The sequence below is a fragment of the Meleagris gallopavo genome, chromosome 1 (assembly GCF_905368555.1).
Source record: "Meleagris gallopavo chromosome 1, MGAL_WU_HG_1.1, whole genome shotgun sequence".
NCBI lineage: Eukaryota > Metazoa > Chordata > Aves > Galliformes > Phasianidae > Meleagris > Meleagris gallopavo.
The window spans coordinates 141,128,112-141,143,062 of NC_139404.1; the positions used below are offsets into that span (position 1 = coordinate 141,128,112).

At 35.2% G+C, this 14,951-nt stretch overlaps 1 protein-coding gene across 4 annotated transcripts in view; it reads left to right on the forward strand.

Annotated features, from left to right (window-relative positions):
* NALCN (sodium leak channel, non-selective) overlaps nucleotides 1–14,951 on the forward strand; it is a 217,496-nt gene that overhangs the window by 123,451 nt on the left and 79,094 nt on the right. For all 4 annotated transcript variants that reach the window (XM_085215561.1, XM_085215563.1, XM_085215560.1 and 1 more), the window contains 3 exons: nucleotides 2,081–2,248; nucleotides 6,455–6,646; nucleotides 12,112–12,249. In XM_085215561.1, the coding sequence (XP_085071687.1) occupies nucleotides 2,081–2,248; nucleotides 6,455–6,646; nucleotides 12,112–12,249 (498 nt within the window). The remainder of the gene's footprint in view (nucleotides 1–2,080; nucleotides 2,249–6,454; nucleotides 6,647–12,111; nucleotides 12,250–14,951) is intronic.

Consider the following 14,951-nt stretch of genomic DNA (forward strand, 5'->3'; position numbering starts at 1 on the left):
CCCTTCCTTTCTAACTCCTTGAACCACAGAGGTAAGGAGCCAAAGTGCATCTGGATCTACTCCTAGCTCTAGTCTTGGTCAACAGTTTATGTCAAAGGGCTTGTATGTTCATAGTCAATCTAAGATACAAACTTAGTAAAGCCAACAAAGTTTACAGTCAATCTAAGATGTGATCTTACTGAGGCTAATAAAGCCTAAAGCAAGCTATTAGTCACTTACCTAGAATCTGTACTGGAAAGGTGACTTGATGCCAAGGTGTAAGGGATGCCTTTTCAAGGGAAGATCCTGTCTTGCAGCCAGCTGCCACATAGGAGAACTTAAAGGGGGGCTCTTTGAGCACAGTATTGATGGGTGTAAGATGATTGACTCATAGTCATCAGTCATCTTTTAGGTTAATGCTCCATTGGTACTCAGCTGTTAAATCAGGAGTCTGCTATCAGTTCTTTCAGCCTCTGGTTTGAGATTGATATTTGTTTTAGCATGAGTATTATCAGTACTGTTATTCACTGTCCTCTTGTGCAGGCCTTGTGAGGAAGACCAGGCTGAAGAAGGTGGTTTAGGGAAGAAGACCAGAGTTGGGGGAGCACACCATCACAGGCGCAGTCAGATTCGTGATTCAAATCTTAGTCTCCAACTTTGTTATTCCCCGCACAATGCAGTAAACCTCATTACCAGCAGTCAGTTAATCTCTCCATCTTCTAACTTCACATTCTGTAACAAAACAAAAAAAAAAAGGCTAATCATTCTTAATTTAAAAGGAGGTTTGAGCTGTACTTTGTTTATGTTTACACAGCACTTTGAAAGTTTTAGCTGGATATAGATACAGCCTAATGTTATTTCAGTGTCTCTCTTAAACCCCAAAGCATGTGAACAGTTAGACAGGAAAACTGCTGAGAGAAGGAGAAATGTCTTTTCCATCTTGAGTTTTCTGGCTGCTGGAAAATGAGGGAGAGAACACCTCATATTATAGACTTAACTGCTTAATAAAGAAGGCAAGTGAAAAAGTGTATCCAGCCAAGATGATTTTCATCAGTGCAAGAAGAAAGAACAAATTTTGAAGATGTAAATCTTTAGAAAATTGTCTCCCTTTTTTCATAGCATTTTGCTATTATTTCAGGAAAGGCGTCTCTAACTCCTCTGTAATTCCCACCTTACTTTCTTTGCTTCTTTAGCACAGTCTCTTTTTAAAATTAAGAAAAATTACCAATTCTTGACTGAGCTTTTAATGTTCAAGTTCCATCACCTTTTTTTTTTTTTTACCTCTTTCAGTTGTCTTACTACTTTGCGAATTGTAGAAAAATTGAGGTAGCAATTTTCAAACAAAAGACCTTTAAACTTTGTCTTCTTTCTTAGATCTCTTAAAACTCTTCAGACAGCTCCTCTGTGTTCACAGCTTCACATTTTGAAAGACTCCTCTCCATTCTTTCCTTGGTTGGATTTATAATTTCATGCCATTCTACATGTCTATGTTAGGACTTAAGAAAATTTAATGAAGTGTACACTTCAATAAGCAACATGAGAAAAAAATAATTTATGAAAGAAGTCTTATCTAAATTGAACACAGGTTTTTAACAATGAATTTTCAGATTGAGCATACAACTTTTGAAAATTTAGATGTCAGATTTTCCAGATATATGAGTAAGACAAATTTCCAACTATTTATAATGGAAGCCGAATAAAGAACTTAAAAAGTGTTTAGGCAGAGTAGATGTAACTCCTTAGAGGAATAGTAGATATGTGACTTGTCACAGTTGATTTTTATTACATTATCAAAATTGTTTATCCAAATAATAAAGTACTCTTATGGTTATTTTTAAGTGTTTATAAATGTAAAAATTCATTTCAGTTCTGTACTATTCATAGTTGATCAGTGAACAAATAAGTGCCATGCAATCACAGACATTTTTAAAAATCATGTAGAAATAAATAAAATACCATGTTTGGGTTTGTATTTCTTTTCTAAATACAGTGGAGATCTTTATTTTTGTCATACAAAACCTTGATAGACTTTATGGCTTAGAAAGTTGCAATTGAATTCAGTGTCCTGACCACATCTTTCTTGTTTTATATATTCATCTAGGTTGCTTTTACAGTTCTGTTTGATTTAGAAGCTCTCCTGAAGATCTGGTGTTTGGGTTTCACAGGATACATCAGCTCATCTCTTCACAAATTTGAGTTGCTACTTGTAATCGGAACCACTCTTCACATTTATCCAGATCTCTATCACTCTCAGTTTACATATTTTCAGGTATGTACAGCTGTTTTTCACATTTTACCATTATACCAATTAAAAATATTACCCATTAATAGGAGCACATATTTCATTTATTTCTGTCATCAGACTACCAATGTTCTCTCAGTATGGACTCCTCTCAAGAATACCTTTAAAATAACAGGTCTGTTCTTAACTGTGTTTCTTGGGTAAATTTTCAGAACTAGGATTATTTCTAACTCTTACAGCTTCCTACTGTCACTTTCCTCTACAAGCCACCACTGCTTTCCTGGCTTCTGTCCCTAAGATCTAAATGTTTTTTCTGTTGCTCCTCCAAATCTTGACATCAGTGGCAGTCACATCCCTAACTGAGGAGAACTGCAGTCATTGTGGGTATTCTGAAGACCTTTAACCAGAACCAGTTTAAGATTTCTCTTATAGCTCTCCAACTATTCCCAATCCAGAGGGAAAGTATGTTTACTGAAGCTGCTGCTACACGTTAACTTTGGGGAAGAACAGAAAAGCAAGACAAGGAAAGACTTATTAATTCAGACTTCTGATTATTCCTCTGCCTACTAGTCCAACTAATTCCCTGTTCAGCCTTGTAAAAGTTCCTAGGGTTACTCCAGCTGTGGAAGAAAGTGTTGAGATTCACAACAAAGTGCTATATTCAACAGTTCTGAAGGAAATTCTTTTTTTTTTAAAAAAAGCCTGGCCATTATTCAGCAGTGGATTGTCATGGTGAATAATTAATTATAAGTAAATGCAAATAACAAGTATCTTGACAGAATCCTGTTCATGTATGTGATTAACTACAATGACACACAGTAATCAAGTAAGTACACTGGGGGTGGCACTCTCTCCAGGTGTGTGTTGCGACACAATGTTTTTTTCAGACTTCTGCAAATCCTATATTCTATTCTTTCTGACTGGTTCTACAAACTTGCTCAAGAAAGATTTCGGAATATCACATTCTATTTCTATTTCACTTTTGATTTTAAGGCTTTTACATGGTTACACCTTTCATTTTGTTGTCTGAATGTGTAAAATTTTGATCAACTTGGCGTGATATACTTAATGTTCAAAAAAGAGTGTTCTATCAAGAGCATGCCATTGCACCCCTGTGCAATCCAAATTCCCAAAGCAGATGACAGTAAGGTCGGAAAAATGCTTCACCTTAGATGCCAGTATGTAAGGAAATAGAATCAAAAGGTTGGAAAGGACCTACAAGATCATCTAGTCCAACCATCCTCTTGTCAACATTACTACCACCATTACTACTAAACCATATCTCATAGATCCTCATCCAGACACCTCTTGAATTCCACCTCCTCCCTGGGCAGGCTATTCCAGAGAAAAAGTTCTTCCTTATGTCTGATCTAAATCTCCCCTGCCGCAACTTGTGGCCAAGAGGTGCACACCATACACCCCAGAAAGTACATTTTTTGGCAAGCTAGAAATACATTTTCAAATCAAGGTCAAAAAGTCCTTTTTACATGAATACACATTGATGTTTGGCAGATTTAAAAGTCTTTAGATATTAATGATGACAGGTTAAATGTGTTCCTTGTCAGCCAACAAAATAGGTTACTGAAAACAGAAGTCATTTAACACATTCCAGGATAATAAGCAGATATATTATTTTCTTTGTCCATTTCTGCTTAGCAGATATTTTATTATTCATTGGTCTGATAATTACCTTTTGCCAACGTATCATTTGTTCTTCTCCACATTGACTACTGCTCATTTTCCTACCTATCTTTCTTAAATTCATTGTTCATTCAAAACACTTTGCAAATTCCTCTGTGAAGGAAAACATCTGTAAACTACAGCAAAGCACCATTCCCTAGTCTAAAGAACATCTCATCTGTAGAGAAATAACAGAATTCTCATATTATTGCAGAGACTTCTAATAAATTGGTATGAAGGGGGAAATTTAAGCAGAATTAGATTGCAGAGACGATATTTGTGATTGGAGAAATACTGCTGAGTCATTTTTTAATAAATTTTATCACTTATACGAGATGTAGCTATTATTTTGACAGAGCTGTGATTTCCCTTTTGTCGTTTTCATTTTTATTTGTTTCTTAAAGTATTTTTATATTTAATCCAGATTGGGCAACATCTACATCTTCTAAATTTAATACATTTTGCCATCCAATTACATGGAATGCATAAACGTTCATTACAGTATACTTTTGCTAGATTTAATTTGCCATATAATGAAAATAAATGAAAAAGAAAAAAAAGACCAATAAGATTAGCGTGTTGCTTAAAGGTCAATTAAAGTTCCCCAAAGGAAGGTAAAAAAATAGTGGGACAGTTAGTAAAGTTCAACCAAAACACAGTTCAGAATACAAAACAGCATTCAGTCTTCAGTCGCTGGGGTCATTATTGGCGCTAGCGTTCATGTACATTTATAAATCAAGTGCATTTCTAAGTAAGAAGGCACCACATTTAAATGTTGGTAATACTTTGAAATCTCACTGATCTTTCTGGCTGCCACTCTCTTGGCAACCAATTTTATGTACTCAGGTTACTTGGAATGTGAAATATGATAGAATAGACTTAACCTCACTTTATTCAAATGTGAAAGTTAGTCTGTCTCATGTAACCTCTCAGCCCCAAGGCCCTTTTAAGTACTAAGGAAAGTGTAGGCACTTCCCATCTCATGAGGGGTCTGGTTTGTTTGGAATAAGTTGCTCTCTGGAGTCGACTTTCTGTCTCCCCTTTGACAGCTGAGCCTATTGTGATCCCTGCCGGACAGTATAGCATATTCTGGGTACCTGATAGATAGGTACCCAGGTGCATAAAGCATCAGCCTATAATTTCACTGTAATTCCTACCTTTCAGTTTCAATATGATTTTTGTATAAATATAGGCAATACCTTGGGCTGGAGAGTCGTCTTCTTTGTAAGAACTGCAGAATTAGATTTGACCCATATCCTCTTGTCAGTTGTCTCCTGTGCCTACTGAGGATGCCACTGCCTCTTTTTGATGCTAACATTCATATTACTGTTTTTGTCACCATCAGTGGCTGGAATAGGAGAATCAGAGCTTTCATTAGCTTTTCAAAAGTAGATTCATCAGTGAGTGGGTCAGGAGTTCTACGTACAATCACAGTTCTGCTACCGCTGCTAATACTGGGATGCATAAAATACGTCAAATTCTTCAGTGGCTCACAATGCTATTTTCTCTGATACTGAGAAATGCCACCCAAAATTTCCCTTGTTGTGTAGCAATGTGTTTATTACCAATCTTGCTAGGTTATACTTGACACAATGTCAAGCAATTTTGCCTTGGGTCGCTGAAATAGAAAGATGAACTGTGGAAGATTTGGCCGTTTGAAGTGCAAGTATGTAACATTCTGTAACAGATAACACACAGTCACAGAGGAGTAGGTTACAAGTGACCTTTTAAAGTGGCCTCATTCAGCCTGCTGCTCAAAGCAGAGTTTTCTTCACAGCCTGTTCAGGATCCTCTCCATTTAAAATATGTGAATTTTTAAGAATGATGATAAGCAAACTTTGGAGCAATTTACTTATGCTGCAATCAATTCTCAGCTGTTAAATCAAGACTGCTGAGTTTTGTCCTCTACTGGAGGCCATTCCTATATGTTAGATGTGACTATGAATCTTCACTGGTCTGTAATTTCTCATTACATTCAAACTCTGTTGTATGTTTTGTGTGTTTCTCTTCCTTTGTTTACCCTCAAAACAGCTTTACTCCCTTGCATTTCTGTGATGACCGTGAGTCACAGGTGAATTGATAACCTGGGAGTTTTCAGTATCCTCCCATGCCTGTATTCTCAAGAAATACGCTGTCACACCATGCCCTGGTGCTGCATTTTTTGAAAGGGCTGTAGATAGCTTTATCTGTGCAAAATTGCTTCTTTTTATTAATGTATGTTAGATCAAAAGATATATGGAGCAATGAGCATTGCTACATATAATTTTCCAAGGCTAAGCAAAATTTAAATATGTTAATAGTTACCCGGTCATTAAATAATAACTGTTAGTAGCTAAAACAAACCTCTAGGCAGTTCAAGTCAAGTACAAAGTCTGACAGGTTCCGTGGCTTATGTTCTTAACCTAACAACTTGTGGTCTGCTGCACCAGTGATAACCAAATATTTACTGTGTTACAAGGCTACACGTTCCTTTTTTATCCTAAAATCTGACAAGTTTTTAATTAACATAATAATCAAATAATTAATGCAGTTGTATTTTCTCTTTCTTTGCAGGTTCTTAGAGTAGTTCGGCTTATAAAGATCTCTCCTGCTTTGGAGGATTTTGTGTATAAGATCTTTGGACCAGGAAAAAAGCTTGGGAGTTTGGTTGTATTTACTGCCAGCCTTCTAATTGTAATGTCAGCGATCAGTTTACAGATGTTTTGCTTTGTGGAAGAACTGGATAGATTTACAACCTTTCCACGGGCAAGTATAACCAGCAATGGTACCTTATTGTGTAGTAAGATTTTCTTATCATTAATATGTATATTCATTCTTATATGACCAATGTTCTTATTCTTCTAAGAACCATGGGGCAGAATCAGCTTATGCAGTTTCAAAAATATGTATTTTCTGGGTGTAGTAGTCTTCCACTAGTACTTCACTTGTGAAGTTTGTATTTCTTCCTGTGAGGGGATATGGGAAAATTATATGTGTGCACACATACACATGGCTTAACATACATTATGGCTTACGATCTAGCATGCTACAAAAAAAGACCCATTTGCAGAACAATAGAAATTACCCACAGAATTTATATAAAAATGTATACACATGATTTATGTCTTCATATTGTGAAGTTGTTGATTTTGATTAGTACAGGAATGTTTCCTTTACACAGGGCTATAAAACCTGTCTGCATTGACAGAATATGTGTCTGCCTTATGGGCATGAAGTTTTAATTCAGAATAGAACACTGAAAATTAGTGGAAATTGGAGCTAATGAATTTATCGAAGCACACTGTTCTGAATGAAATATAGACATTTATTTAATAATGAATTAAAATGAGTGTGCATGGATTGGTTTTAGTCATAATTTATTTGTTTCTGTTGCTCCAGTTTGGTTATCCAATGTATCCATTTTAGAGAAAGTGCATTGGTAGGAACAATTAAATAACAATGAACAAGACAGTCTCAAGGGTCATTCATCTAGCAAACAAAATAACTAGACAACAATTTGGTCTGGATTTGATGTATGGGATGCTAGACACCAAACGTAAGACAAAAATACCTATTCACAAGGAATAAAAATAATGCCATGCTTTCTCTATTAAAAAATGTACTTACAAAAATAGTCATAAAGAATTCGGTATTATTCATTTTTGAAATGCTGAAGAAAGCAAAAAGAAGATAATACAACTCAAACTTTACTTAAAAAAACAGTGCATCTGCCTCTAAATTGGGTGGTACTGCCACCCTATGCTATGCCCAAGTCCTATGTATAATCTCTGATTAAAAAAAAATGAAGTTAAAAAGCTTTAAATCAACAGTGGAGTTTAGTTTCAGAATTTTTTTTTTATTTATGCAAAATGGCAATGATAGACTTGAAGGAATTATTGTAGTATAATTAAAACAAGATACTCCATGAATACCTGGATGTTTTTAACTGAAATAATTAGTATAAAAAACTGAAAAAGATTGACTTGCAGTAAGACATTGCTAAGATATCTCAAGATGTTAGGAAATTTTTAAATTATTTTGAACATTCAGTCTATGGCCAAATAGGCTTTAATAAGAAATTTTACCATGTTAAACTTTTGAAAAAGTTTACAAAACTGAGAAAATATTTTCTCCAGTAAATCTTAGGGTTTTTTTAATATATAAAGGAGAAACTATTCAAAGTTTTTTCTATTTTGTGTTTGTTTTTTATGGGAAAAATGCAAGGCCCATTACCTATAATAAGGGACTGTTCCAATATTCAATTCCAGTAAATTGAAATATTTCTTATAGCTTCTGTATGATAGAGTGCATTAAAGTGTTTGTTTTTTAGTTATTCGTTATTTGTATACTTATTCATCTAGTCATAAATGGTCCAGAAATATATTTTGCAGTTCATTTTCTTAATTTTCTAATGAAACAGCTGTCAGTAGTTTCAGAGTCAGTGAAAATATTATACTAAAATATTTTGTTTGACAGCGTCCCTCTAATGTCTGCTTTCAATAAAGATCACAGAATGCTTTTGCAACAACACAGAAATGAAATATACAATTCTGGATTTGAGTGTAATGCATTCTTTTCACAATGTGACTATGAAATATTTGTATCAGTATATAACATAGAAGAAGGTATAAAGTCTGCATAGCAGCAATTTCCATTATGAATTTTTAAGAGCTTGCACACAAATATGAGCGAACCCCAAATGGTAGCACTGTTGCTATGAGCTTCTTTCAGTTCTGAATCCACAGAGGTCAAGTACACTAACAAAGTGGTGAGTCTACAGGTAAATTTTTACTTTTTGTATTAAAGTGCCTTCTATAGTGAAACAGAAAAAAAACATAAAATCATTTTGAATGCCAGAAGTGCTTTATAAGAAGGAACAGTATGGGTTTGGGAACAAAGAGACCTCCTCCTTTCACTAATGCCTATAAATTGCATGTTTTCACATGGTTTCCTGACAACTGTCAATAGGCACAAACTCAGTGTTGCTATGGTTACAAATTTCACTGTTCTTTTGCCCATTGTAACTTTCCAATTGGACTGGCTTTCACTCTAATTCCAAATATAAAAATATAAATGTTTGCTATCTGCCATTTTAACCAATCTGCCATCTCTATTTTTGCATGTCTTCTTTGGCTGCATGCACTGAGCCATGAGTTCAAAATTGGGTAGTTCAGTGTAGGGCCAAAATAGAGAAAAATCAGATGGGGATTTGTGCAAAGGTAGTAATATAAGATGGCTGCTTGGAAATTTAAACATTGACTGTATGGAAAACTAAGTGTGTTTTTAGTGTCTGACTTCCATATCCCAGTTTCTGTTGACACTACTCAGTGCCTCAGACATATTATAAGGCTGGGAACAGCACTATTCTCTTAAATGTAACAATAAAAAATGGAAAGAAATGAAATGTAGGCCCTGCTGATCTCAACAGCAACAATCCTGTGGTCATCAGCAAAACCAGGACTTGAATTCTAGTCTTGAAAACAGAGGAAGTTCCGCTTATGACCTTTTAATTCAACATAATCACCATCCCTTTAAAGAGCTGCACCATGTCTTAATTTTCTGATGCAATTTCAATCTCAGCGCTGCTGACATTTTTACAGAGCTTCTCGTAGAGCTTCTCACAGTGCGTCATGGAGTACTCATTACTGTGTCAGGAGAAAAAGGAAAGTTCAAGACAGGTAGAAAGCAATGCAAGCACTGCACAGCATTGGCCTAAATCTTGCTAACTTCATTTGCAGAAGTAATCCCACTGATTGCAGGGAAGCTTGCATGAGTAAGTAAATTTTGGAACTGCTTACCAACTACCTCAGGGATTTGGCCAAAATTTCATATGGACAAGCAGCACTTTAAAAGACAAGTATGTTAAAACTGAAAGTAGTTTTTAGAGTGGCACCACCCTGTAATAGATGAGTGGGCTATCAGAACTAGCACTTCTGTTTGTACACTCCATCATACATTTGCCAATCTTCTACTAAAAATAAAAAGGTAGTTTGACTTCCATCATCAAAACAGCTAATTATGTAATAGGGCATAAATAGTTGAAGAAATTGACAGTCTATTCTATAACGTAAATTAATTCAGAAAGTCACCATTTGCATAAATCTCTAAGCCTCATCTTCACAGGTGTTGATTCTGTCAGCTAGGTAGCTGCATTTCAAATTCATTTTAATATAAACAGTGGGAAGTGCACCTTTCAGCTAAAAATAACTTGCTCCGAAGGATATTGACGGATGCAAAACAAACTTACTGTGCATTGCTGTGTTCTCTTAAAACTAATATTCTGTCATATATTGGACTTAATGTAATAATAGAATATTTGAGTGTATTGGAAGGCCATTTGAAATACTCGTATGCTTTATGGACAGCTGATTTAGATAGCAGATTAGATTTCTATGCTGTCAAAAGTGTGTCTTTTCTAAATTAATTTATTTTTTGTACTAATAAGGGGTCCACAACGTAGTTGTAGATTATCTTTATATCTGAAGTTTACTTAAAATACATATTTTTAATAAATATATTTTTATGTGATTCAGTATGAAGAATACTGCACTGGTTCAATTGGCCATTTACCCAGGTATTTTTAAAGCCAGAAGAAGAGTGTTGTATTACTTAATGTAATTAATCACCTAAATTTTACTTCAGCAAAGAGAGTCCCACCCATTAGGTAAGGAAAGACATTACTGCCTCCAGAAGTGCTATACAATTCCAGAGATGCTCAGCAGTTGCCTACTTTAGCTTTATCTTCACCTGATAAGAGGAGGCTGAGAACTGTACTGTGTACTGATGAGGTCATCATCTTAGAATCATAGAATGGTTTGTGTTAAAAGAGATTCAAAGATCATCTAGTTTCAACCCACCAGCACAGGCAATATTGCCAGACCCTAAATCAGTCACTAGATCTGGTTGCCCAGGACCTCATCCAAACTGGCCTTGGTGGCCTCCAGAATTGGGGCTCCTACAGCTTCTCTGGACAAGCTTTGCCAATGCTTCACCACTCTGTCAGTGAAAAATGTCCACCTGATATCTAATCTAAATCTCCCCTCTTATAGTTTAAAAGCATTCCCCCTTGTCCTATCATTATCTAACCATGTAAAATGTTTATTTCTCTCATGTTCATAAGCTCCCTTTAAGTACGAGAAGGCTGCAATGAGGTCTCCCCTGAGACTTGTGAGGCATGATCTGCCTCTGATGAAGACATAGTGGCTGTAGCAGATCACGTTCTCAGCCCTCATGTGCCTTAGCATGTCTTCCATAAGGATTTGATCTGTTCCTTGATCTTCTCCGGCACAGATGTGAGGCTCACCAGCCTACAGTTTCCCAGGTTTTCTTTCTCCCTTTCTTGAAAATAGGAGTGATATTTCTCTTTCTCCAGTCACCAGGACTTTGACTGGCAGGCATCATTTTTGTTATTAAAAATGGCAGTAGATGGGACAGGATGAAGCTTGTCTTTTGTTTTACACTGCTTAGTGCTGGCATTTTGATTTGTGGCTTTAGGTATGGGGTGTCAGAAGTTTCAGATATCTGGATTCTAGGGCTCATCTGGATTCAGACGTTCCTATCACCAAAGATAATTGGTTGAAACATTTCCCTTATTCCTTCTGTTTTTGACATTCTTTCCTAGTCTGAAGGGATTTGAAAATGTTACATAAACCTTTGCACAATGAATGCTGTTGACAAAATACATAGAGGAAGAATCTGAATAACTGAAACAGATGGAAGAACTGGGACCTTGTTTTGTATTGGTTATTCTCACCAGTGGGATGCCTGGAGTGCTTCTGCTGTTAAAATAACATAAATATTTGGTCTCATTTCCTTTTACAATTTATTGTAAGCATATTTATAGAGAGATAACACTGAAATATATGCATAACCAAAAAATTACAGTTCAGTGTTTTATTGTAAACAATAAGCTGTGATGATCAAGTTATTTTTCCTATTGTCTTATCTCGGGAAGAAACCAAAAAGCTTTTCATGTGGGCTAATGAAGCTTGAGCTATGTTTACAAGTGCAATCAAAGGTTAGGTTATTTATTCCTGCTCTTACTCTGAAATAACCTTTCACCTGACTTCAAAACTTAAAATACAAATATTTATTAAGATTAAAAACAACAACAACAACAAAAAAGCAAAGCTAATTTTCAGCTCTGTTAAGTCAACTTGAGTAAAGTGTGTATGAAACTACATTTATACAATTTGTGAAATATTAATATGTATGTGTTTCTTTTCTTGCAGGCATTCATGTCAATGTTTCAGATTCTCACACAGGAAGGATGGGTAGATGTCATGGATCAGACACTGAATGCTGTAGGACATATGTGGGCACCAGTAGTTGCCATTTATTTTATACTGTATCATCTTTTTGCTACATTGGTAAGTTTTAATTTGCAAATGCATTTTGCTTTTCTTTCTTTTTCATCTTGCTTACGTAGTTCTTGTATTATTTATTTATTTTTCTTCTACTTAGAACTGATTGTGATGCTCATGTTCAGCATAAGGGGCTTTGGGTTTATTTCTTTGATGTGGCAGAATTCACCCTTCAGCCATGTAGCGTAAGTGAGGAGCTTTTGTTATGGTGTGAGTTGTTCTTCCTAAGATCCAAATCATGCTGGTAGGCTAATAGTATAATTGTTGACTGTCTTGTGCCTTCACGGTTCTGATGATTACAGAGTGAAGCAAGTGTTTGTATTTCACGTAGAAATGGTCTTCTCAATTACAACTGCATTCTCTTTGCAGTAATAATTAGAGTCAGAATTGTTAAGCCTTGGGATGCAAACTCTTAATAATAAAACAGTGCTTTCCTGTTGTCTGATGCAAAGTCAATGCATCAAAAATATATAACGTAGTAGGCAATAAAAGGATGAGAATTACTAAAGCACTTCCTGGATATGTATGGAAAATTGGACTATATCTAAAAAAAGATGTTTTTCCTGTATGGATTTTAAATGAGATGATGATATTTTTCTATAGAGAAAAAGGTAAAGAAAACAGCCTTTTGGAAATCCTGTATCAATAATGCTGTGGTAATGTATTTTGAATACAGAGAAAATACTATAGTAAGGGGAATAACCATTTGATCCATCCTTAATTCACTACTACTTTTATTTTGTATTTTTGTATTTTGCATTCACTGCAGTTTTTAACATACACATTTTCATTTTCTTCATTCAATTTATTATACTGTTACCTGCTTCTTAAGTTGATAATTATATTTATAAAATCTTCATCAGTTTCCAACTGTTGTTTTTTTTTTTACTTTATGATTTGTCCTGCTTCACTTATAATTGACTGGCTGATCAGTCTGTAATTGTGGGTGCAGTAGATTTCTTCACAATCACTGAAATCCTGACCACTCATAAATGGCAGTAAAGGGCATTTGATTCTCCTGGAGCTGCTTAACTGTATTAAAATATAAGGCGAGCAAAGGTACACTGCCGTCAGTAATATGGAACTTCTATTGTTAAGTCCTTGGGTCTGGAAAAGCAAATTCACACTAGAGAGTTCTTTAAAATTTCTTTGGTAGTGGGAATAAAAAGCAAAGGTAAGTGGATTTTGGTCACGAATTGATTACTGATTTGAGAATTTTATTGTGTTTTTTACCAAGCTGAAATTGAATCGATTTTTTTTCCTCTTTGATGAACATTGAGCAAATCCATAAAGTAGTGCCAGGTGGCCTCAATACTAAAAAATCACAACTTAATTGGAAAGTAAGTTAGTTATAAGATATTTTTGGTATTCTGCTTCATGCTTTCAGAAAGAGTTATCTGAGACTCCTATGTCTGCTTATTGAAGCTACTTATTTTGCTAGTTTCTAAATCACCTGTCTGTATACTGTCCTCAGTCTTTTTCCAGGGCATTTGCATTTTAATTATGTAGCCCTTACTTTGCTCCCTAAGTCTATGCACTTCTTCTGATTCACTTATGCAAATTCTACATGGATGAAGGAGCTCTTCTTAGAGAGCTTTGCAAAACTAGCTGGCCTTATGAAGTCGTTAGCTTCAGTTCTAAGTTTTTCCTCAGACCTTGAAAGAAAAAGCTTCCAAGGACAGAATTGTCTGAAGACAAAAGAAGCTTAAAGAGAGAAAGAAACTTGTAATTGGTAAAGGAGCATGAAAACAGTTGGGCTGTTCCTGAAACCAGAAAGGAGACACTTAAGAATAAACAGCTGTAAGTGAAAAAAAAATCAAAACAACTGAAGTCAAACGGAGAAATGACTTTCAACAGCCAGAAGAAGGGGGAGGTTTAGAATTGAGAAGTGATAATTGCAGGCATTTGGCAAAGTAAACTGTACAGTTTTGGAGTGAAATGAATAGGTTTAGAAAGCAAAGAAAAGCTGAAGCTCAAAAAACAAAACCTCCTTTGGAAGTGAAGACTGTTATTAATTGAGATGGCAGTGGAGAAAGTTAAATAAATAATAAGTTTGCATTTAACTTTTCTTTTCTGGTACATGGTTGTTAATTCTTGTTGAAGAAAGTTGAAAAGGGAACTAATGAAAGTCTTGATGCCTTGATATGATTATGTGCATGAAGCAGCAAGGCTGAAAGTGGTATTTAATGAGCACTGTATTTCTGTTTTGTATGGAACAGTACCTCCCTAACTAGTATGTTTCCAGCTGCAGGTACTAGAGTGTCATAGGCTGTATAAAGTAGCTAAGGAAAGAAAAACCCCATACTGTAAAATCCTGACAAAATGATAGCAAAATCATCAATTAGGGAGCAAATTACTTTGTACCAGGGATTATGTATTTTATAAGAGTTCTGTCCTGTTTTACATTTTTGAACGCCATCATAACATTTACAGCTTGTAATAATCAGATAATAGAAAACAGTTTGAAGTGCTGTTTAGATATAAGAAATATTTAATATGGTTTTTATAACAACTACAGAAAATTTTAAATATTGCTAAAGACAGTTCCCTATTAAAAGATAATTCGTTTTTCTGAAGACTGGCATTTAGTAAGTTTGTGAGAAGGATCCTTTCTTTTCAGTATTGTTGAATGATAGTAAACTTTCACAGTGATGGGCAGATATAATGCTCTGCTTTGGTTGTCAGTTAGTAGTCCAAGACCACAGAAA